Source organism: Manis pentadactyla, chromosome 11, assembly GCF_030020395.1.
Source record: "Manis pentadactyla isolate mManPen7 chromosome 11, mManPen7.hap1, whole genome shotgun sequence".
Classification (NCBI taxonomy): domain Eukaryota; kingdom Metazoa; phylum Chordata; class Mammalia; order Pholidota; family Manidae; genus Manis; species Manis pentadactyla.
This window is the reverse complement of record NC_080029.1, coordinates 120,879,588-120,904,004: the sequence shown is the minus strand read 5'-3', so window position 1 is coordinate 120,904,004 and position 24,417 is coordinate 120,879,588. Positions and strand designations below refer to the sequence as shown.

General features: G+C 40.5%; 1 protein-coding gene across 2 annotated transcripts in view; it reads left to right on the top strand.

Moving 5' to 3' along the window:
- NPTN (neuroplastin) overlaps positions 1 to 24,417 on the top strand; it is a 77,045-nt gene that overhangs the window by 27,683 nt on the left and 24,945 nt on the right. For both annotated transcript variants that reach the window (XM_036907770.2, XM_036907772.2), the window contains exon 2: positions 19,719 to 20,066. In XM_036907770.2, the coding sequence (XP_036763665.1) occupies positions 19,719 to 20,066 (348 nt within the window). The remainder of the gene's footprint in view (positions 1 to 19,718; positions 20,067 to 24,417) is intronic.

Sequence of the window (24,417 nt, the reverse complement as noted above, 5' to 3'; positions counted from 1 at the left end):
GATCATCTTCTGGCATGAGTCTTCCAGAGAGTGCTGATGTTGGAAGTTCTTTTTCATATCGTATCTTAGTTCATTTTCGGGGTAGCCCAGTTAGGCTTTGATCCTCTGTATAAACACAAACAGACCCTTTGCCTACACTTTTATATGCTCTTTATACCCTTGTGTAGAACTCATTGGAGGTCTCCACACAGGAACTGCCTTTTCTTTCTTTTTTTTTTTTTTTTTTTGGTATCATTAATCTACACTTACATGACGAATATTATGTTTACTAGGCTCTCCCCTATACCATGTCTCCGCTATAAACCCCTTTACAGTCACTGTCCATCAGCATAGCAAAATGTTGTAGAATCACTACTTGCCTTCTCTGTGTTGTACAGCCCTCCCCTTTCTCCCACCCCCCCATGCATGCTAATCTTAATATCCCTCCTCTTCTCCCCCCCCTTATCCCTCCCTACCCACTCATCCTCCCCAGTCCCTTTCCCTTTGGTACCTGTTAGTCCATTCTTGAGTTCTGTGATTCTGCTGCTGTTTTGTTCCTTCAGTTTTTCCTTTGTTCTTATATTCCACAGATGAGTGAAATCATTTGGTATTTCTCTTTCTCCGCTTGGCTTGTTTCACTGAGCATAATACCCTCCAGCTCCATCCATGTTGCTGCAAATGGTAGGATTTGCCCTTTTCTTATGGCTGAGTAGTATTCCATTGTGTATATGTACCACATCTTCTTTATCCATTCATCTATCGATGGACATTTAGGTTGCTTCCAATTCTTGGCTATTGTAAATAGTGCTGCGATAAACATAGGGGTGCATTGGTCTTTCTCATACTTGATTGCTGCATTCTTAGGGTAAATTCCTAGGAGTGCAATTCCTGGGTCAAATGGTAAGTCTGTTTTGAGCATTTTGATGTACCTCCATACTGCTTTCCACAGTGGTTGAACTAATTTACATTCCCACCAGCAGTGTAGGAGGGTTCCCCTTTCTCCACAGCCTCGCCAACATTTGTTGTTGTTTGTCTTTTGGATGGCAGCCATCCTTACTGGTGTGAGGTGATACCTCATTGTAGTTTTAATTTGCATTTCTCTGATAATTAGCGATGTGGAGCATCTTTTCATGTGTCTGTTGGCCATCTGTATTTCTTTTTTGGAGATCTGTCTGTTCAGTTCCTCTGCCCAGTTTTTAATTGGGTTATTTGTTTTTTGTTTGTTGAGGTGTGTGAGCTCCTTATATATTCTGGACGTCAAGCCTTTATCGGATGTGTCATTTTCAAATATATTCTCCTATACTGTAGGGTTCCTTTTTGTTCTATTGATGGTGTCTTTTGCTGTACAGAAGCTTTTCAGCTTAATATAGTCCCACTTGTTCATTTTTGCTGTTGTTTTCCTTGCCCGGGGAGATATGTTCAAGAAGAGGTCACTCATGTGTATGTCTAAGAGGTTTTTGCCTATGTTTTCTTCCAAGAGTTTAATGGTTTCATGACTTACATTCAGGTCTTTGAACCATTTTGAGTTTACTTTTGTATATGGGGTTAGACAATGGTCCAGTTTCATTCTCCTACATGTAGCTGTCCAGTTTTGCCAGCACCATCTGTTGAAGAGACTGTCATTTCGCCATTGTATGTCCATGGCTCCTTTATCAAATATTAATTGACCATATATGTCTGGGTTAATGTCTGGATTCTCTAGTCTGTTCCATTGGTCTGTGGCTCTGCTCTTGTGCCAGTACCAAATTGTCTTGATTACTATGGCTTTATAGTAGAGCTTGAAGTTGGGGAGTGAGATCCCCCCTACTTTATTCTTCTTTCTCAGGATTGCTTTGGCTATTCGGGGTCTTTGGTGGTTCCATATGAATTTTTGAATTATTTGATCCAGTTCATTGAAGAATGTTGCTGGTAGTTTCATAGGGATTGCATCAAATCTGTATATTGCTTTGGGCAGGATGGCCATTTTGACAATATTAATTCTTCCTAGCCACGAGCATGGGACGAGTTTCCATCTGTTAGTGTCCCCTTTAATTTCTCTTAAGAGTGACTTGTAGTTTTCAGAGTATAAGTCTTTCACTTCTTTGGTTAGGTTTATTCCTAGGTATTTTATTTTTTTTGATGCAATTGTGAATGGAGTTGTTTTCCTGATTTCTCTTTCTGTTGGTTCGTTGTTAGTGTATAGGAAAGCCACAGATTTCTGTGTGTTGATTTTGTATCCTGCAACTTTGCTGTATTCCGATATCAGTTCTAGTACTTTTGGGGTGGAGTCTTTAGGGTTTTTTATGTACAGTATCATGTCATCTGCAAATAGTGACAGTTTAACTTCTTCTTTGCCAATCTGGATTCCTTGTATGTTTTTGTTTTGTCTGATTGCCATGGCTAGGACCTCCAGTACTATGTTAAATAACAGTGGGGAGAGTGGGCATCCCTGTCTAGTTTCTGATCTCAGAGGAAATGCTTTCAGCTTCTCGCTGTTCAATATAATGTTGGCTGTGGGTTTATCATAGATAGCCTTTATTATGTTGAGGTACTTGCCCTCTATTCCCATTTTGCTGAGAGTTTTTATCATGAATGGATGTTGAACTTTGTCAAATGCTTTTTCAGCATCTGTGGAGATGATCATGTGGTTTTTGTCTTTCTTTTTGCTGATGTGGTGGATGATGTTGATGGACTTTCAAATGTTGTACCATCCTTGCATCCCTGGGATGAATCCCACTTGGTCATGGTGTATGATCCTTTTGATGTATTTTTGAATTCGGTTTGCTAATATTTTGTTGAGTATTTTTGCATCTACGTTCATCAGGGATATTGGTCTGTAGTTTTCTTTTTTGGTGGGGTCTTTGCCTGGTTTTGGTATTAGGGTGATGTTAGCTTCATAGAATGAGTTTGGGAGTATCCCCTCCTCCTCTATTTTTTGGAAAACTTTAAGGAGAATGGGTATTATGTCTTCCCTGTATGTCTGATAAAATTCTGAGGTAAATCCATCTGGCCCGGGGGTTTTGTTCTTTGGTAGTTTTTTGATTACCGCTTCAATTTCGTTGCTGGTAATTGGTCTGTTTAGATTTTCTCTTTTTTTCTGGGTCAATCTTGGAAGGTTGTATTTTTCTAGGAAGTTGTCCATTTCTCCTAGGTTTCCCAGCTTGTTAGCATATAGGTTTTCATAGTATTCTCTAATAATTCTTTGTATTTCTGTGGGGTCCGTCGAGATTTTTCCTTTCTTGTTTCTGATACTGTTGATTTGTGTTGACTCTCTTTTCTTCTTAATAAGTCTAGCTAGAGGCTTATCTATTTTGTTTATTTTCTTGAAGAACCAGCTCTTGGTTTCATTGATTTTTGCTATTGTTTTATTCTTCTCAATTTTATTTATTTCTTCTCTGATCTTTATTATGTCCCTCCTTCTGCTGACCTTAGGCCTCATTTGTTCTCCTTTTTCCAATTTTGATAATTGTGACATTAGACCATTCATTTGGGATTGTTCTTCCTTTTTTAAATATGCTTGGATTGCTATATACTTTCCTCTTAAGACTGCTTTTGCTGTGTCTCATAGAAGTTGGGGCTTAGTGTTGTTGTTGTCATTTGTTTCCATATATTGCTGGATCTCCATTTTGATTTGGTCATTGATCCATTGATTATTTAGGAGCGTGTTGTTAAGCCTCCATGTGTTTGTGAGCCTTTTTGCTTTCTTTGTACAGTTTATTTCTAGTTTTATGCCTTTGTGGTCTGAAAAGTTGGTTGGTAGGATTTCAATCTTTTTGAATTTACTGAGGCTCTTTTTGTGGCCTAGTATGTGGTCTATTCTGGAGAATGTTCCATGTGCACTTGAGAAGAATGTATATTCTGTTGCTTTTGGATGTAGAGTTCTATAGATGTCTATTAGGTCCATCTGCTCTACTGTGTTGTTCAGTGCTTCCATGTCCTTACTTATTTTCTGCCTGGTGGATCTATCCTTTGGGGTGAGTGGTGTGTTGAAGTCTCCTAGAATGAATGCATTGCAGTCTCTTTCCCCCTTTAGTTCTGTTAGTATTTGTTTCACATATGCTGGTGCTCCTGTGTTGGGTGCATATATATTTAGAATGGTTATATCCTCTTGTTGGACTGAGCCCTTTATCATTATGTAGTGTCCTTCTTTATCTTTTGTTACTTTCTTTGTTTTGAAGTCTGTTTTGTCTGATATTAGTACTGCAACCCCTGCTTTCTTCTCACTGTTGTTTGCCTGAAATATGTTTTTCCATCCCTTGACTTTTAGTCTGTACATGTCTTTGCGTTTGAGGTGAGTTTCTTGTAAGCAGCATATAGATGGGTCTTGCTTTTTCATGCATTCTATTACTCTGTATCTTTTGATTGGTGCATTCAGTCCATTAACATTTAGGGTGACTATTGAAAGATATGTACTTATTGCCATTGCAGGCTTTAAATTCGTGGTCACCAAAGGTTCAAGGCTAGCCTCTTTAGTATCTTACTGCCTAATTTAGCTCGCTTATTGAGCTGTTATATACACTGTCTGGAGATTCTTTTCTTCTCTCCCTTCTTATTCCTCCTCCTCGATTCTTCATATGTTGGGTGTTTTGTGCTGTGCTCTTTCTAGGAGTGCTCCCATCTAGAGCAGTCCCTGTAAGATGTCCTGTAGAGGTGGTTTATGGGAAGCAAATTCCCTCAGCTTTTGTTTGTCTGGGAATTGTTTAATCCCACCATCATATTTGAATGATAGTCGTGCTGGATACAGTATCCTTGGTTCAAGGCCCTTCTGTTTCATTGCATTTAATATATCATGCCATTCTCTTCTGGCCTGTAGGGTTTCTGTTGAGAAGTCTGATGTTAGCCTGATGGGTTTCCCTTTATAGGTGACCTTTTTCTCTCTAGCTGCCTTTAAAACTCTTTCCTTGTCCTTGATCTTTGCCATTTTAATTATTATGTGTCTTGGTGTTGTCCTCCTTGGATCCTTTCTGTTGGGCGTTCTGTGTATTTCTGTGGTCTGTTTGATTATTTCCTCCCCCAGTTTGGGGACGTTTTCAGCAATTATTTCTTCCGAGATACTTTCCATCCCTTTTCCTCTCTCTTCTTCTTCTGGTACCCCTATAATACGGATATTGTTCCTTTTGGATTGGTCACACAGTTCTCTTAATATTGTTTCATTCCTGGAGATCCTTTTGTCTCTCTCTATGTCAGCTTCTATGCGTTCCTGTTCTCTGGTTTCAATTCCATCAATGGCCTCTTGCATCCTATCCTTTCTGCTTATAAACCCTTCCAGAGTTTGTTTCATTTCTGTGATCTCCTTTCTGGCATCTGTGATCTCCCTCCGGACTTCATCCCATATCTCTTGTATATTTCTCTGCATCTCCGTCAGCATGTTTATGATTCCTATTTTGAATTCTTTGTCAGGAAGACTGGTTAGGTCTGTCTCCTTCTCTGGTGTTGTCTCTGTGATCTTTGTCTGCCTGTAGCTTTGCCTTTTCATGGTGATAGGAATAGTCTGCAGAGCTGGGACGAGTGACGGCTGGAAGGACTTCCTTTCTTGTTGGTTTGTGGCCCTCCTCTCCTGGGAGAACAGCGGCCTCTAGTGGCTTGTGCTGCGCAGCTGCGCGCAGACAGGGTTTCTGCTTCCTGCCCGGCTGCTATGGAGTTAATCTCCGCTGTTGCTGTGGGCGTGGCCTGGCTCGGGCAGCTACTCCAAAATGGTGGAGTCGCGTTGGAGCAGGAGCTGCTGGGAGGCTATTTATCTCCGTAAGGGGCCTCCCTGCTCCCTGCAGCCCAGGGGTTAGGGTGCCCAGAGATCCCGGATTCCCTACCTCTGGATTAAGTGTCCCGCCCTGCCCCTTCAAGACTTCCAAAAATCACCCGCCAAAACAAAACAACGACCACAAAAAAAAGAAAAAAAAAGTTTTTTTTAAGTTAAAAAAAAAAAAAAAGGCCCCTCGTTTTTCTTTATTCTCTGGCGCCAGCCTGAGGCCTCAGCTCACCGGTCTTGCTGCCCTGTTTCCCTAGTATTGGGGTCCCTATCCCTTTAAGACTTCCAAAGAGCGCTCGCCAAAACAAAACAGCAAAAAAAAAAAAAAATGGCCGCTCGCTTTTCTTATGTCCTCTTGCGCCAGGCCTCCGGTGCCCGCTCACTGTTCTTGCTGCCCTGTTTCCCTAGTATTCAGGGCCCCCTGGGCACGCACTGTGTCTGCGCTCTGGCCCGGATGGCTGGGGCTGGGTGTTCGGCAGTCCTGGGCTCCGTCTCCCTCCCGCTCTGCCTACTCTTCTCCTGCCGGGAGCTGGGGGGAGGGGCGCTCGGGTCCCTCGGGGCCGGGGCTTGTATCTCACCCCCTTACGAAGCACTGGGTTCTCTCAGGTGCGGATGTGGTCTGGATGTTGTCCTGTGTCCTCTGGTCTTTATTCTAGGAAGAGTTGTCTTTGTTATATTTTCATAGATATATGTGGTTTTGGGAGGAGATTTCCGCTGCTCTACTTACGCCGCCATCTTGGCTCCTGTCTTATTTATCAGTTTTGATAGAAGAATAAACCCCTAGGAATTTGGAGGTGCTTTGTAGGACTAGATACATTTAAATCTGAGATGTAGGTATTTAACAATACAAAAGGGTCTTCGATAATTATTGCTCAGAGTTCTTGGAAAAAGTTTGTAAATCACAAGTATATTTAGAATTGGAAGTTAATTGACCTGGAGTTTTATTCTGGGATAACTCCACTCTAATTGCTTGATTTGATACAGTGCAACCTCCAGGTTCCCCGTAAATGGGATAACCATAATTCTCAGTTTGTGCCTGTTGCCCCATCAAAGTTATTTGTGGCATCCCTTTCACTCTTAAAAGTGTCCTTTTAAGATGCGTGGTTACCTTAATTGGGAAGTATAATGTCTGCCCTTGGGTACTTCAAGTGATGAAGGCTTATGAAGTTTCCTCCTTTATTGGATAAGGTTCTTTTCCCTAGGCCAGGAGATTTATGGTTAGTGGAGTTAGGAGAGCATTCATGGAAATAAAGATAGGTTAGCTTAGTGGAAGTCTGGGTGATATTAATGTTTAGATTACTTGTAAGGTAAAAAAGGGCCCTGTGTTTTCTGTACTTGCATTACAAAATATAAGATAGGTGGACATTACTTAGCTTGTTTGGGCAAAACTGAATTCTTATTGCTCAAAAGGTAGTTTTACATTTATTTATCACTCGATTCCTAAGGCAAATAAATATTGGTACATGATTTCAAGTATTTCTCAGTTAGTATATTTAAATTTTTTAAATAGACTTTACTTTTTAGTGCAGTTTTAGGTTCACAGCAAAACTGAGCAGAAAGCATAGTTCCTGTATTTACCCTGCCCCTGCCCATGCACATACAGCCTCCTCTACTACACCACCACTGTTGGAGTGGTACATATGTCAACACTCTGTGAATCCACACTGACACATCATTGTCACCCAAAGTCCGTAGTTTACATTAGAGTTCATTCTTGATGCTGTGCATTCTGTGGGTTTTGACAAACATATAATGCTATTTATCTGCCCTTATAGTAACATAGAGAATAGTTTCACTGCGCTAAAAATCTTCTGTGTTCCACCTATTCATTCCTCCCTCCTCATTAGGCTCTGGCAACTGGTGATCTTTTTCTTGTCTCCATAGTTCGGCTTTTTCCAGAAATGTCATATATTTGGAATCATACAGTTTATAGCCTTTTCAGATTGGCTTTTTCACTTAGTCATATGCATTTATAGTTCTTCCATGTCATGTCATGGCTTGTAGCTCATTTCCTTTTAAGCACTGAATAATATTTCATTGTCTGGAAATATCTTTAATTTTAATGAGAGTGTTCTTGATAGTCTGTTTCTAGATAGGCTTACTAAATTACACAAATATGATCTTAATCCTTTTAACAGTAGATTGAATGTGTGTGAAACTCCCTTGGAGTGAAGTTGGTTATTGCTTTAAGAATGATTTGCCCTTTGGCTTCCCTTTTTCTCTTTTTCTCCCTGTGTAAATGTAAAACTTCCATGTTATTGCTCCTTTTGGGGATGCAGTGAAATTCCTGGAATGAACTATAATTATGTAAGTTGTTGAGAATTTAGGGGGAAATAGAGATTTTCATGAACAGTACTCAATATTCCTTGGACTCTGTTGTTTAATCTGACTATGTAAGTAATTTTACCACTGTTATGACTTAAGTAGTGGGAAAGTTAGCAGTTCCAGCACATTGTCAATATAGTCCACAGGTTAAGGAGTCATTTGCCTCATTTCATAATTCATTGTTAAAAATTCAGTGTAAGACTCAGTATAGTTCTATTTAGGATCCTCAGTTTTTTAAATTGAGTCACCATTGGGACCTAGATAGGGGAAAGAAATTTTTCATTCCATGTCATTGTTGAAGTAGAGAATCTCTTGGTTACTTGCCTGTGTATTACTATATTTTCCAAATTCTTATCTGGGTAATATTTACAGAGATACTGAAGAGGACCAGAAGGTAGGAAAAAGAACATAAACTTAGGAATACATTGTGAACTTTTATGACAGTCTAAAATAGGAGATACTATTCTTGTTGATTTTTTTTTTTTCTGTAGAGTTACTTGGTCTGTGGCAGGGCTTTTTCTTTTCAGTACTCTGCTGCAGCACGCAGGGTGAGAGTTGGTTTAGGTTCGGGTTTTGGGCTGAGACTGTGTGCATTTTCCTTTTTAAAAGTTGAGAAAATGTGGATAGGATTAAGTGTTAGCTTTTTTCCCAAGAAAAAGCATATCCCAAGATAATCCTTTGGAACCAAATGGGTGCTGTTTTTATGAAAGGTTAAGGATTCTTTGTAAAGTCTAATAGCATTACGTACTCTACTCAAAGTTTAGTGGATACTATGCCTTGTATCTTAGCTGTTGACAGCGAGAACATGAGAAGACCCTTCTTTTAAATCTGCTGAAGCAGAATAATAAGTTATTTACCTGAGATTATTTAAAGTCTCCAGATATAGGAAGGGAATTAATGCCTATTTTATTCTAGTAAAAATTTTGACAAACATATAATGCTATGTATCTGCCCTTATCAGCATTGCATTCAGTGCTGAATCATTTGGAAAGAAGCATAATTATGTGGAAAGTTTCATTCTTGGTTCCTTTTTCATCCTCACTGAGTGATTTTATGTCCTCCCATGGCTTCAACTTCTGCCTAAGCTAATAATTCCTAAGTGCATTATTCCCAGCCTCCACCTCTCTCCTGAATACTAAGTCCATATTTTTTAACTACATCTGAACATCTCACCAGCACAGCTTGTCCTGTGAGCACCTCCAAAGCCAACTTGCAGCCTGTCCTCCTTTGTTCTGTTTACAAGATCGCTTTCCATCTCATCGTCAACAATTTCAATTGATTCTCTCTCTTAAACATTTCTCACACCCATTGCCTTCTTACCATTCTTATAGCTACTCTTCATTACTTCAGATGCATTTTTCATTCAGATTATTGGAGTTTCCTAACTCCTTTCTTCTGACCCATCCTTCATATTGCCACACTGCTTGTTGCTCATCAGTCACAATGGTTGTTCTATAGAAAGAAGCCCAGGCTAGTTAGCCTGCAGGACGTTTGTCATTACTCTCTAAATTATGAGGTCTTGAGGCTGTGTACTATCTGATTATTTAAGTAGCTTGACCACTTAATAGGTGCTTGGCATATAAAAGCACTCAACAATTGTTGAATTTTTATCAGCTTTGTCTAGAATTACTCATTCCTGCCACTTTGTAACCCTGTGCTTGTAACTTTACTTTTAGAACAAGACCATCTCCTCTTTCCCCCGCAGACTGACAAGGCTAGACTCAGATTTTCTGCACAAGCTTTCTATGCCCTGTCCTCCAGCAAAATTATTTTTTCTTGTATGTTCCTGGTTTTCTTCATACATCTGTTATAGAAGTAGCCATTATCAAATTGCATTGTATTCTGATTATTTTTCTGTCTGACGTCTTGCAAGAGCCCTCTTTAGGAGCCAGGTTTTTAGTTATCCCTGTGCATAGTCTTAGTAAATAGGCCCTCAATGATTGGTAAATCGAATTGAAAGACTAAAGACAAGATGAAAATCGTTATGAGGTCAGAGAGGGACAGTTTGTTAGTGGTTACTTTTGCCACATTCCTTCTTTTAGTTCATGTATCGCAGACTCAGCTGCTAGGAGAGTCCATGGTTTCACAAACGTGCGGCTTCTATGCCCTCATTTCCTTCTATTTGAAAAGCTGAACAGTGTAACAGTTTCAGACCTTTCTGACATTATTGGCAAAATGTGGTCTATGGGCCAGAGACACCAGCATCACCTTGAGAACCTATTAGAAATGCTCATTCCCAGATCCCACGTGAGACCTATTGAATCAGAATCTCAGGGTTGGGCCTAGCAGTGTGTGTGGTTTTTTTTTTAATTAAGTTATTATTGATATACACTCTTATGAAGGTTTCACGTGAAAAATAATGTGGTTACTACATTTACCCATATTTTCGAGTCCCCCCCGCCCATACCCCACTGCAGTCACTGTCCATCAGTGTAGTAAGATGCCACAGAGTCCTTACTTGTCTTCTCTGTGCTATGTGCTACACTGTCTTCCCCATGACCCCACACACACCATGTGCACTTATCATGATACCCCACAATTCGCTTCTCCCTTCCTCTCCACCCACCCTTCCACACCACTCCCCTTTGGTAATCGCTAGTCCCTTCTTGGAGTTTGTGAGTCTGCTGCTGTTCTGTTCCTTCAGTTTTCTAGCAGCCTGTGTTTTAAAAGATGATTCTGATGCATAATAAAGCCTAAGAAACAGTGCTCTAGAATTCTGCCATCTAAGAAAAGTTTTGCCTTTAATATATAATAACAAGGTTTCCAATGTGGTTTCTACTATAAGCTATTTATGCTTTGGAAATAATCATCTGGGAAGATTGGGACTATACTACCTAACATTCTGGAATATGATTCAAAGATTGAATTTCACTATGTGCAAAGTATTTGACAGGTTTCTGGGAGTGGCTGTTTAGAAGAAGATGGAGGAGAGGGTTTACTACCTTTTTAAGTTTGAATGTCTTTTAGAATATATCCACAATATCTACATTGTCAGCGTCCTGGAATACTTGTGTTCATTGTCACTCTCATGGGGATTTATGATGATGAAAGAATGAGGTAAACTGTATTATCCTCTGGAAGAATGGAATGAGTTGTGTTATCTTTAATGTAAATCCTGATTATTGGTAAATTTTCAGGGGCAGAAAGTAAGCTTGTTACCAAATGTTATACTGAATCTGTTGACAAATGAATTTCACAGAAAAAGTATTTAGTGGAGGTTAGCTTTTGATAAGTAATTACCCATGGCTTTTGAGAAAAGTTTATTTAACTGAAGTATTCAACCTTTCTAGCGTATTGTTTTCATTCTGCCTCTAACCCTAACTGGAGGGTCAGCTGAGGCGTACTCTTAAAGTGCTCTGTGACTGTTTCCCTTCCCCCCAGTGTCCGCTTCAGTGTTCCATGTGTCTGTAGTTCTAGATTGGCCCCTAGCTATTTTGACATAGGATAAGAGGGGTTTTATGAGCATTTGCTTAAATATTAAGGGTTTCACTATTTGAAAACCTTCATTAACAGCGCTGTTTGAGATACAGCTGGTTTATATGCATTTGTCTATTTCCTTTGGCTGACATTCTTGGTTTTTAATGGCTACAAAACTAGCCTTTTCCCTTTGTGTAACAGCAGCTTGAGCACTGTTTGTAGAGTTAGGCAGTGTAAAGTTTGCTAAAAAAGACTAGCTTGACTATAATTTGTGACTGTTGCATTTTTTCCCTTAGTTTTGAAAAACTAAGGTTACGGGCCATTTTGATGTCACAGTCAAAATGGTCTGATCTATTATAGTTAGCCTTACTTTCTTTGCTCAATATTAAACTTAAATGCCTCTTTCCAGGGTGAGGAAGAAATGTTGTCAGTCTCAAAGAGTGTCTCTAATAATGAAACTGTTTACCTGAGGACTATAAAAGTGTAGACTAAGTGGCTAGGATTTTCTGATAACATAAAAGCAGGCCTCTTAGTCTGTTAGAATCCATTCAAGGTTGTTATTCATGGGCAAGTGTTACTGAACATGTGACATGTGCATGAAGAAATGCAAGAGGAGATCAGTTCTGAGCTGATTATTATTTTCGCTATTACAAATTTCCAATCTCTTCTATTTCTTAAATCTGGTGTCAAGTTCTATTTTTTATAAGACCCTTTTTTTTAAAAAGGAGAATTTATTCTCCTTTTTAAAATTAATTGCTAGCAACCTGACCAGTAAATACTGTCACTCTCCATTTGAAACATACTGAAATTCTTTTGGTCAGTGGTTTTCAATGCTTTTTTCTTTTGAAAATATTGAATTGAAAAATTCAGAAAAAGCACAGTAGAGAACTCCCTTTCACCATGGGTGAATCTTTGAGCTCTGTTGCTCCCCTCTGCCCCCAAACTGCTTTTGAGGTACCTCAACAGAACACCCAGGACAGGTTTAATTAAGTTGCAGAGTAGGATACTTGCACAAAACAGCCATTTATATATTCATTCCATTTATAGCTGTACAGATTGCAGAATAATTTTACATGCATTGTTCATGTGAACCTTGCCATTACCTTATGAAGAAGGAAGGAATTATTATCCCCATTTTTCAGATGAGGAGACTGAGGTTGAAGAAGTTGAAGAACACAACCCACATGTTGTAAACCATGGCTCATTTCCCTATAAGGTGAGCTCTCAGTTTAATAGAGAGACCCTTATCTGTCCAATAGCAGTACAGTCAAAGACTCAGCATGTTTAAGCTGGGGTCTGGGACACCCCTGTATTCTATGCAAAATTTTGTTTGAGTGCATTTATCATACTTAAAACCTTTTTTTGTGTGTGTCACTGACTTTTAGACCCACTGATCTAAGTAGATCATCCTTGTTTATTCTGTCCATGGGAATTGACAATAGGACTGAATGAAAATCCTAGTTCAAGATCCAGTCATATCAGATACTTATCCCTTATTTGCCCTAAAGTAACATATCATTTGCATAGAAATTTACAATTTACAGAACTCTTTCGCATATATTACATGACTTCCATGACTATTCTGTAAAGTAGGTGGGATCATTCCCATTTGAAGAAACCACTCTAAGTTGAGGGAACTTGAGTTGTAGAGGTACTATCTCAAAAGCTCAGCTCTTTGTTAGACTAAAATTAAGCTAATCTGACAAGATCCAAAATTCTGTAACTGCCATCTTAATCCTACATTTTGTGAATTTACAGTTTGGCCAGTCCAATATCCAGTATTTTCCCACATATCATTGCAAGGAAGCTTCATTTATAATTGGTAGGTTTATTCTTTAGTTTTTTTTAAAAAGGAGAATCTCATACTGCCTTTTTTTCCCTCAGTTTTCTTGAATGTTTACATTGTTCGTAATACCTCAGCTTTAGTGGTTTATAACTCTGTAGTAATTTGCAAATTCCTCAAATCCACACTGCTATAATCACTCTTCTCATTCTAGTTTGCTGTAAGGATAGGAAGAAATGAATAATTCCTTTTTTTTTAAATTGCCTTTTACAACCGATATTTCCATTCTGGTTCTCATTTTATTTTAAAGGTTAAGGTTAATTTTTTGTTGTTTCTTGAAGAAGTTGGATTCTAAGTTAGGACTCATCTAGGATGTGAAGATCCTGCTGTGGAGCAGTGCTGAAGGCTCCTGCTCGTGGCCTGTTCAGCATTATTTCTATGGAGACATATAATAGTAGCTAATGTTATTGAGTGTTTATTACTATATTGTGTGCCACACACTGTTTTAAACTGTTACTTCATGTAATCCTCACAATAACCCTCTGAGGTTGCTGCTATTATTAGCCTCCTTCTACAGGTTAGGGAGAAGCTCTCAGAGATTAGGTCCTTTGCCTAAAGTATAGTTAGTGACGGTGCCTCTAGGCAACGTGATTTTAAAGTTTGCTGTTTTTAATCACTAAACCACATAGTCTCCTTTGAACTAGATTTCCCTATTTCTCCAGAGCGGAAGGGTGGCTACAATATGCTGAGCAGTTACTTCAGCTATTTGGATGGTAAAATTTCAGAATAAAGGGTGGGCCCTGGTTTAGAAGCTATGATGGGAACCATCTAAACTTCCAAGCCTTTGTCATAGAGATAGATAGTTGTGAAAGGAACAGGTTTGAATTTAGAAAATGCTATGTAATTGCCGCCATCTCTACTTACAGATAGGACTGGTCCATGAGATCAGACCCATATACCTTCCTGCTGCAGAGAATGAGGTTACCCCATTTCCATCCACTCCCAGGACCTCAGGCCTCCCTTACCCTTGGTCGGTACACAGAGAGTGAGTGCGTATTTGTTTATGACCCGCCTTGTTGTTAAGGAATAGTGATAATGATTCTTAAATTAACAGTAATGATAAACAGGGTATATATATAGCCTGTGCACACAGCCTTATAACAGTTCAGCGTCATTTAGACAGATTTGAAATACTATACCTTTAACCACAGATACCAGTTTATCTTGCTCAGTGTATCTTCTTTTTGCGGTACATGGTGTGAGTTGTGTGTGTTTTTGGTTGGGCGGGGTGGGCACAGGAAGAAATGCTGTTGTGTCTTTGTCTGTCATTTCCTCTTTATTATGAGGCATGAAGGAGAGAACAGCATGAGCCACCCACAGAGAATTAATAGTAGACGGGCTTGAAGGGAACAGCTGTTTAAAAAAAAGGTGACAAAAGCAGGCTAGATTTAAAGGTGTGGCCTTGGTGGTAGTCAGCTGCGAATTAGAGTGAGAAGTTAGTCTTTTTACCTGTTCAGTGATTTGCCCTTGGAAATAAATGAGAATCTCGTCTGTAGTAATCACTGATGGTCTGTCCTGTATGTGGCTGGGCTAGTATTTTTGCTTCCTTAGGGCAAATGTGAAAACAGTTTTCTTGGGATTGGGCTCAACTTACTCTTCTGTTTCCTTTTTCTTCTCACCCGCTGCTACATTTCTACACATCCAGTTTTTCCTGCCAGAGAGCTCCTCCTTTCCCCGGCTGCTAGCCCCAGCTGTCTTCTTTGTTTCCCATCCCCCGTCCCCGGGTAGGCAGTTCTGCGGTACACTTTTCCTGGTTTTACTGTCTCCATTTTTTATATTCTGCCTGCTACCCTTCATCACCCCCAGCTTCTACTCCCTCTGTCCCTGAAAGCCAGTGACCACTGTTCAGCTTTCCTCCTAATCACTGTCGAACTGAATGCACTGATACTAGCACTTTCTCTAACCTGTGTGAGATCTGAGCCCAGTTACAGTAAGTGGAGATGATGAGAAAGGAGTGGAAGGACGTTTTCCTGAAATTTACAAAATACTGGATGAGCTTTGACCTGGAGATCAAACCAGATGCTTCTGCTGGCCTCCTAATTTTAGCAGTTGTGTGCTCTCATGTTGAGGGCCTCTATTTGAAAGCCCTTGGTAATGAAAGGCAGGACAGTGAGTCAGGCTCTGAGCTGCCTGCTGCCTGCCTCTGCTGTGGTGAGCTGGTTCTTCTCGTCTCCTGAATTGGAGCTAATTTTGGACGGATAATGAGGTAGATGGTTGTTAATAACTTTCCCTTGCTAATTATAATTTCACAGTATTGTGTAGAGAGGGTATTTTTTCCTCTCTTACTGCTAGGAGGAGAAACAGATCTGTTTTCTTGATTTTTGATGAGTGTTCAGCTGTCAAGGAATCCCCTACTTGGTTTGTTTAGAGGCAATATAGTTTACTGGAAAGAATTGTAGACTAAGAGTTGAAGACCTGCATTCTGATATCAGCTTTTGCTCAGAATTAGCCAACTAAGCAATCTTAGGCAAATCACAAACCTGTCTCTGCACCTGCTCTTTGAACCTTGTGAAATTATGAGAATGAAGTGAGATGTCAAGTGTGTGGAAACTCTTTGCAAACTGTTAAATTTTATAAGTATTTTTGGTGCTGCCTTTATTAATTTGGCCACTGACCACAACACCAAAGATAGGCACCTAATGTCTTTTAAACTCTCCTGCTGTGAAGCCAGCCTTCCCTAAGGCAGGGCAATGGAATCATCACAACTAGGGGGCAGTCTTGCTTCTGAACCGTATTTTCTTTTGTTTTCTCACGATTTTTCTTCCCTTCTCCCTCTACCCCAAAACACACACACACACACACACACACACACACACACAGTTACTTTATGCACTCTTTGATCCTTTGTTCCTCTATCTCTTTTCTTTAACAGGAGTATAATTTTTAAGGAGTTAGTGATTGTAGTGTGCTTGCACATTACAGTGGAGAAGTTCCAGCTTTTTATCGTTAGACATTGTTAACTAATTCATTAAATTTAAGTGGTGACAAAAAATATCTTTAACATTTAAATAATGACAAAAAGTTTTTCTGGCCTAATAAGACACACTGATTGCAGCTGTAGAAAGCATTAGGTGACACTGTCATCCTTTAGCTTTGGGCACACCTGAATTCCAGGCCAGACTTTTTTTGCTAATGGCTCCGTGGGCAAAGTACTTAACTTTTGGGGGCCTTAGTTCCCACACTTTTAAGGGGATTTTAGTGGCACCTATCCTATAAGGCTATTGTGAGGATTAACTAAGGTAATATAAAGTGCTTAGTACATTGTCTAAAATATACCTAGAAAATAGTACTTGTTGATAAACATGTTTAATAACAAAACATCATAATAGCCTTTGAAGAGTACATAATGTCAGTATTTTAAGGGATTTTTAATCTTTTATTTAGATAAGTTTGTTTAAATATGCATTCTATAATTTAGTAATTCAAAACCATTTTTTACTTAGTCCCATTTTCTTGTACACAGGTAGAAAAATCAAATAAGATCACCAATCCTTCTTCCTTAGAAGTAAGTCTTGCCCAGGGGAGGCAGGAGGCAGTGCCAGGTGGAGTGAGTTGCTTGGTTCTGTGCAGTAGGAAATGTGTTCAAGCTGTGTCTCAGCTGCCTTTGAATTGTGTGGTATTGGGATTTGAGATTACACTGGAATTGGATGGGTTCTTGGTGTTTTGGACATGTGTGCAAACATTGTTTTTATATTAGTGTGGTCAATAAAGAGACTGAAGTCCAAGCCTGCTTTGAAGTGCAATTCAGAAGGGGAAACAATACAAAACAAATTCACTAGTCAATTTCAGATACAGACGGTCCTCAACTTAGTATGGTTCAGCTTTCCAGTGTGAAAGCAATACACATTCAACAGAAACTGTACTTTGAATTTTGATCTTTTCTGGGCTAGTAGTATGTGTGGTATTACCCTTTCTTGTGGTGCTGGGCAGCGGCAGTGAGCTCAGCTCACGGTTAGCCGCATGATCACAAGGGTAAATAGCCAATAGATACACTTAGACCATTCTGTTCTCATACAACCGTTCTGTTTTTCACTTTCAGTACAGTATTCAACAAATTACATGAGACACTCAACACTTGGTAATATAAAATATGCTTTGTGTTAGACAATTTTGCCCAACTGTAGACTAATGTAAGTGCTCTGAGCACATTTAAAGTAGGCTAGGCTAAACTGTGATGTAAGTGGATTAGGTGTATTAAATGCATTTTCAACTTAGGATATTTTCAACTTACAATGGGTTTATTGGCACATAACCCCATCATAAGGCAAGGAAGGTCTGTACATAATCACAGCATTTGAGAGGACATAAACTCTCCCAGTTCACAGAGAATGTGAGAATAAGAGCATTTGTGATTTCCACTTAATGATCAAGAATATGATTAAAAAGGAACAATACTCTTTACTGCTCTGTAGGGATTTACTGATAGCCAGCTTTTTCTGGTGATTAAACCAATACTAAAATGAACAAAACAGTTTCCTTTACCTCTCCCTCTATATTAGTTGGCATTGGCTTCTGACAGACGAGCAGGTGGCAGTTTGGTGAGACTAAGACATGGCTCCTTGGATTCCACTTTATCTGAATGTGAGCTTAGCTTTTCAGGCAGGGGCTTAGTGTCTCCTTTCTAGAATTCTTAAACTTCTGCATTTGAGAATGACATCTTTTTGGCTTCTTGAGGCCTCTGGGAGATAGTTCCTTACAGGGAACTGAAACTGGATCTGAAGAGGAAGTTTAGAATGGTATTTTCAGAGTAGAACATTTAGTCTAAACTAAGGCTGTTAATTACTGCACTCCTGTCCTTCCCAGATTCTAAATATTTTATGAATCGGAAGACTGGACTGGTATGAACTTGGAGGTCTTAACCTGTAGTTGGGCAAGTATAATTCCTCTCTTAGGGTTCTGAGGTCCATGGGTGGAGTTTATCTCCAAAGGTACATACTTCTATGGATATAAACAGAAAAATTGCCACTTAGCAACCTCCATTTTCAGCCAGCTCCATTACATCCTTGGCTTCTGGACTATAGGAGAACTGTTTCCTTAAAGGGAACTCTCCTCTGGAATAGTGTCAATCTGGTATTGGGAGATCCAGGCCCTACTCTGCTTACTGCAGATGGTCTGGTTGGTTCCAAGAGAAATTGCCCAGCCACTCAGAGTGCCCTCTTTTAGCTTCTTGGCCTGTACCTTAGGATGCTGCCAGAATTGGTAGAAAATGCTGAAAGAACCCTAGGTGGAGTAAGTGGCTAAGGGATAGTATGCTAGCACTGTGATTTAGTTCCTGTGGACCCCTACTCCAAGTTCTTCAAATAAGTCTGGATTTTTAATTTTTTTTTTTTACTGTCTGCCATTGCCACCTTGTCTTGTGGAAGTGTAACCTCAAGCAAATTATGGACAAGTGAAAACGAGCAATTTTAGTTCTTGGGTGATGTGTCTGGTGATGTTGTTGAGGTCAAGGCTTCATTGTAGAGTTTTAATTCATCATTATACATTTCGTATTCTTTTTGAGTTGGCCTCTTTGGAGCCCAGAAACTAAACTGTGTAGAGAGAGCCTGTCATGTACCATGGTTATTTTTAAGACTGACTTTTCAGGAGATTTTTGTAGTTGTATGAATTTATGAGATTACGTAAGGCAAAGTGCGACTGTAGACTGGAGAGGAGTGGGGTCACTGTTACTGCTGGTTCCTCTGGTGAGCTGATGCCCACAGTAATTCTCACTCTGAAGGACTGTCTTGCTCTCCTTATGCCTGAGGGTCTGCATGCAGTGAGAGGCTGCCTAATCACAGACACCTGGGTTGTTTGTTTGCCAAGGCCCAGGGAGAAATAGGATGTGGGGCGAGTCTAACCTGAACTCAGGATAGAGTCCTTCATGAGAGAGAAATTAGCTACCTTTTCAATTGAACTTTGTACTCCAGCTCCCAAGGTGTCAACGGTCAGTTAATACTTCTTGTTGAGGCACCCAAAAGACATTGTGTCTCTAATGAAGTGTTCACCCATCCTAGAGAGAGATCCTGTCTTGGCATATAAACCTACAGCCCCTTCCAGTTATCTTTCATTGCTTGCCTGAATTTGAAAAGGTAACGGTTTGTGCTCTAAGGAAAGAGACTCTTTCCTAAGACCTGAGGCTTTCCCATTCCTACCAGCTGGGCCCATTGCTAAGATGCTTTCCAGTGTGCTTGCTTCTGCCTGGCCAGCACCTGGGCTGCCCCGGCTTATAATTAGCCTGCCTTTGCTTTGTAAGCTTCCCAGGGTGGTTCTTCTTCTGAAAGCTTGTATGAAATGCTATTTACTGTCTCTTTGTAGTTTAAAAATGAATCCTTTTTGTTCTTTGCAATTCATTTGCTTTTCCTTTTCTTTTCTTTAAATTACTATTAACACCTGTTGATTCTTTTTTTTCTGATTGGCCTGTCACTGCATTCCTGCTCCCCCTCCCTCTAGCTGGGTTTGTCAAGTCGCCCATGTCAGAAACTAAGCTCACTGGGGACGCCTTTGAGCTGTACTGTGATGTGGTCGGGAGCCCCACGCCAGAGATCCAGTGGTGGTACGCAGAAGTCAACCGGGCAGAGTCTTTCAGACAGCTGTGGGACGGTGCTCGGAAGCGCCGTGTCACCGTAAACACCGCCTACGGGTCAAACGGCGTGAGTGTGCTGAGAATAACCCGGCTCACCTTGGAGGACTCTGGGACTTACGAGTGCAGGGCCAGCAACGACCCCAAGAGGAATGACTTGAGGCAAAACCCCTCCATAACATGGATTCGAGCCCAGGCCACCATAAGCGTCCTTCAGAGTGAGTCCAGCACCCTACAGTAGTAGTACTGTAGTCACTAGAGGTGGCCCGATGACCCTTCCCTCCTGCTTCCTTTCCTTCTTCCCCAGTATGATCGCTCACCCCACCCCATGTCTTTGTTTTTTTCAAACCCACGACCCTTCTGGTTGTAGTGTATGAAAACATCTGTGGCAACTTCTGTTTTTCTTCTTTGCCGTCCTCTACCTCCTTTATCACCCCCCAACCCTTCTCTGTGTCTTTCTCCTCAGGAACAAAGAACTTGGGGAAATCCGAGACTGTCCAAAATCATCTGCATTGGGAAGAGATGGGGAGGGAGAACTGGGGAGGCAAAACAAAAACAAAAACAAAACAAAAGCCACTTAACAAAAGCAGGCAGTCCAAACCAGGACAGTGTTGATATTGTTCTTTTCCTCCCCCTTAATTTTGTAGTAGGTTACCTGCTATCCCTTTGCTGATTTATTCTCTGGTGCCTTTCTATTTTTGTTTCTCTCCCCACTCTAACTACTTTTTATTTCTTCTGTTTATCTGTCCGAAGCTCTCTGAGTAGCTGCCTTCACCTCTGTGGTTTTAAGTTTGTGTCTGCCCAGCCTCCTCCCTCACTGTGACTTGGTGTCATCCTGTTCTGTGATGGGGATGTTGCCATGGGTGTGGTGTAGTGTGTTTTGGTTGTTGGGTGGCGTGTAAGCTTGAATATTTCCATAGTTACAGCTCTTTTTCTTTTCTACAACAGTGGCATGTGCTTCTCTGATAACAGCCCTCCACTACAGCAGTACACTCCTCACTGGTCCTGCCTGTCCAGTCTCCTGTTCTCTTAAAAGCAGCAACCTGAGATTTCCTCCATAGATCTTGCTGTTAGGAGCCAGGTGACACTAAGCTGCAAAGTATTTTTTTAAAACTCCATCGTGCTGTTTCAAAGTCAGAGTTGCAGCTGCTTCCTATTCACAGTTTGACTTTGATGACTGGCTGTTGGCATAGTGCTGCTCATCCCAGAGGCTGGCAACCCTAGAAGTAGTTTGGAAACCAACCATTCACACTGTCCTTTTCTTGTGCCTAGAAAAAAGAGGAAACTAAATCCAACCCCATTCCTCTGAGTGATGAGGGTAAACTGAGCAGCTGGCTCAGAATCTTTCCTTCCATGTGCTGTATCAGGTACAAGTAAGACATCAGGTACTGGAGCTTTTGTGGCTGCCTCTCTTTCTGGAAAGTACCTTGCTACTTGTTTGGTGGCAAGGAGAGGGAGGGACCTCTCCCAGAGCCAGTGCTCTGGGCCAGGAAGAGTTATTGCCCCACATCTGACCTGACTATAATTGAGGGAGCAATCTCTGTTTAGTGGACAGATCCCCTGGGATTTTCACCTTCTTTCAGAGACTCAGTACGAGACTTAGAGCCAGTTCTGGCTCAAATAATTGATTGATTTAGAAAGAGTAAATAAAAATAATAAGTACATTTATGAAGAATTTGGTAATAGCACAGGAGGTATTATGACATGGGCCCCGAATCTATATACTTATATGGAAAATAGCAAATTAATTGTCACTTCTTCATAGTAACTCAGAAGGTGCCTATGAAGAAAAGAGTCCCTAGAGGACACAGAGGAGAAGCTGCTGCAGTTGGCACTGTTGAATCAGAGAACCTGCTTCTGGAAAGGGGAAAAGAAAATCGTGTCTCTGTGAAAGTGGGGAATATTAACCCAGTGATTTTTCTTCCATTTAACAGCTGTTTTCCCTTGCACGCCTCTTTTTCCTGCCCCCTTGCTCCTTTCCTTATAAAAGAGGAATTAACTAAATGGCCACAAAGGTCTGCAGAAGGCTGTGGTCATGGACTAGGCTGGGCATTAGGTACTTATACTTCCAGGAGACTGACTCAGGTAGACTCCTGGTTAGTAGGTCATGCTGTGGGGCTAGAAGATGAGGCTTTGGTGTATTTACGTACCAATCTCAGGAGTACCTAACATCCCAGTTTACTTGGAAATAAGCGTCCTAACTTACAGGTATCTGTGTGTAGTTAAAAACCAAACCCTGGCCAGTTCATTCTCTCCCCAGACTTCCTATCAGTCAGCTAACCAATTAACTGTTTTCTGGAGCCAGGCTTTCCTTCTTCTTTAGACACCCTGAATTCATTGTAATTGATTGTTTAGTGATCTTAGGGTCCTGAAGGACATTTGCCTCTAGGGGGAAGTTGAAGTCTTCTATCTAAGAATGACTTCCTGACAGTACTTCTCAGAGGTCCCTGAGTAATGTAAGGCAGGAAGAGATACCCTGTTTTTAGGGTATCTCTCTGGCCATAGCACGTTCTGCTATATATGAATCATGACTAGTTTAAAGGTCTTCTACCCACTGTTTCTAAATAGGAGTCAGTGGCAGGTAAAACTTTTTGAGGTTCTCCTAAATGTTCATCTCTCTTGGACTTTGCATGGGAAATGCTTGGCCACAGAAATAAAAGCTCCACCTTCATCCTGGTGCCGAACGCACATGTGGCACCATGGCCAGGGAACTTGGTTTAGCACTAGTTTCCATACACAGTAACCATAGGAGGGAGGTTACTCTACCCCACAGCCCTCCTGTGGTCCAGAATCTTATTCAAACCTTTTAAATTATCCACTTGCTCCCAGCTGACTCTCCAGGATCTTTAACACTTAAGGGAAGAAGTGCTTTCCTTTGCCTTCCAAGAGTTCTTGGCAGAAAGTCTACCAGGTTGCTTTCATGAACTTCTTTATCTCCCTGAGCCGCAGTGGTTATTTGCATCACCACAGGTAAGAGTAGCATTTGCTTTGGCTTCCTTGTATTTAAACATCTGGAAGCTTTTGGCCCGATTCTCAGAATTCACCCTTTCTCAGTGCAGTCTGAGAGGAAGAACCAGAAGGAGAGTCCCAGATGGGACAGAAAATGAAATTGGATAATAAAAACTCAGTAAAAACCTAAAAGTGTGTTTGGGTTTTAATGTTGCCTTTATATTTTTTAATTTCCGTGGAGTACTGGTTCTCTCTTTTTCTTTTGTTTTTGCTTGGTTTTGATTTTTCTTGGAATTGTGATGCTTTCTGCTGATGGTGTGTGTGCGCCTTCCATTGCAGGGTTTGCAGCTGTTCTGCTTGACTTAAGGCCCAGGGATTTGGCTTCTGTCCAGTGTGTTTTGGAAACCATGGGACACCACTGCGCTAACGTGTTTACATGCATCTGCTTCTGTCTTAGTGGCTGCTATGCCTCCATTATTTGTACATAGAGACCCTGTTTGATGTTACCAGTAAGGACTATTGCTGAATGGAATATAACCACAGTCCTTTTGCCAGAGTTGGAAAACAGTGAGAACCAATTTAATTGAGCAAACTTGAGGATTTGCTTTATTTATCACAAGTTTCTTTGATGATATGAGCTTTACAATCAGAAATGTTACATTGATAAAGAGGTCCTTTGGGCATTACATTTTTCAAGTGTCCCATGACTTCTCAATCCTCTCTGCCCTCACTGTACAACAAACAAAGCTTAGTTCCAGTAGAGGGAGAGAGTTCTATCCTTAAGAGTTAAGAGCCAGTACTGTATTGCATAAAATGGTGTCAGGGAGCTGCTACAGTTGTACACAAGAAGTAGCTAGGTGAAGAGAAAGGAGAAGTCAGTAAAGGATTTCTGAGAAGGAATTGGAAAAAAAAGAGCAGTACCTTTAGTTGTGAATGGAAAAAGATTGGGTAGTTTAGACTTAACACGAAAAATGTTTAACCAAAGTAGAAAAAGAACTAAACCTGGGAAAAGATTAAAAATAACAATAAGAAAAGACAAGGAACAAGCATCTTGACTTGAATAGAGTGATGGAATTCACAGTGCTTTAAGGATGAACTTTCTAGGACTGATAGAGTGTGCCTTAAAAAATTTCTGCTTAATGTGGTACAATATTTGACTCAAATAGGTTACTTCTGTAGATACTGTGCTAGTGATCCCAGGTTATTGAAGCCCAGGATAGAACCTAGATGATGTATATCACTTGCCATAGGGTGGAAGATGTGTGGGAGGTCTTTTTGGTTTGGAGGTGGGGGCAGGGATAGAGAATTCATTCAGATGTGTATTTTAGACCCAGCTTTGCCACTAATAATAATTTTAGCCTTGTGCAAGTAAGTTTACCTTTCTTTCTTTTAAAGTCTGGGATTCAGTGAACTCTAAGGGCCTTTTAGCTCTAAGATTCTAGAAGCCCATAATACCAACACATATTATTACATTCTAGTTATAGTTATCTTATCTCAGAATGGAATAATATATTTTAAAGTGCAGTTCTGAAAATTTTGGGAATAAATATGGGCTGGAGAGAAGAACTGATGATTCCTTAAGAATTGTCCCTCAGCAAAATTTGGAAAATGCAGTAGATT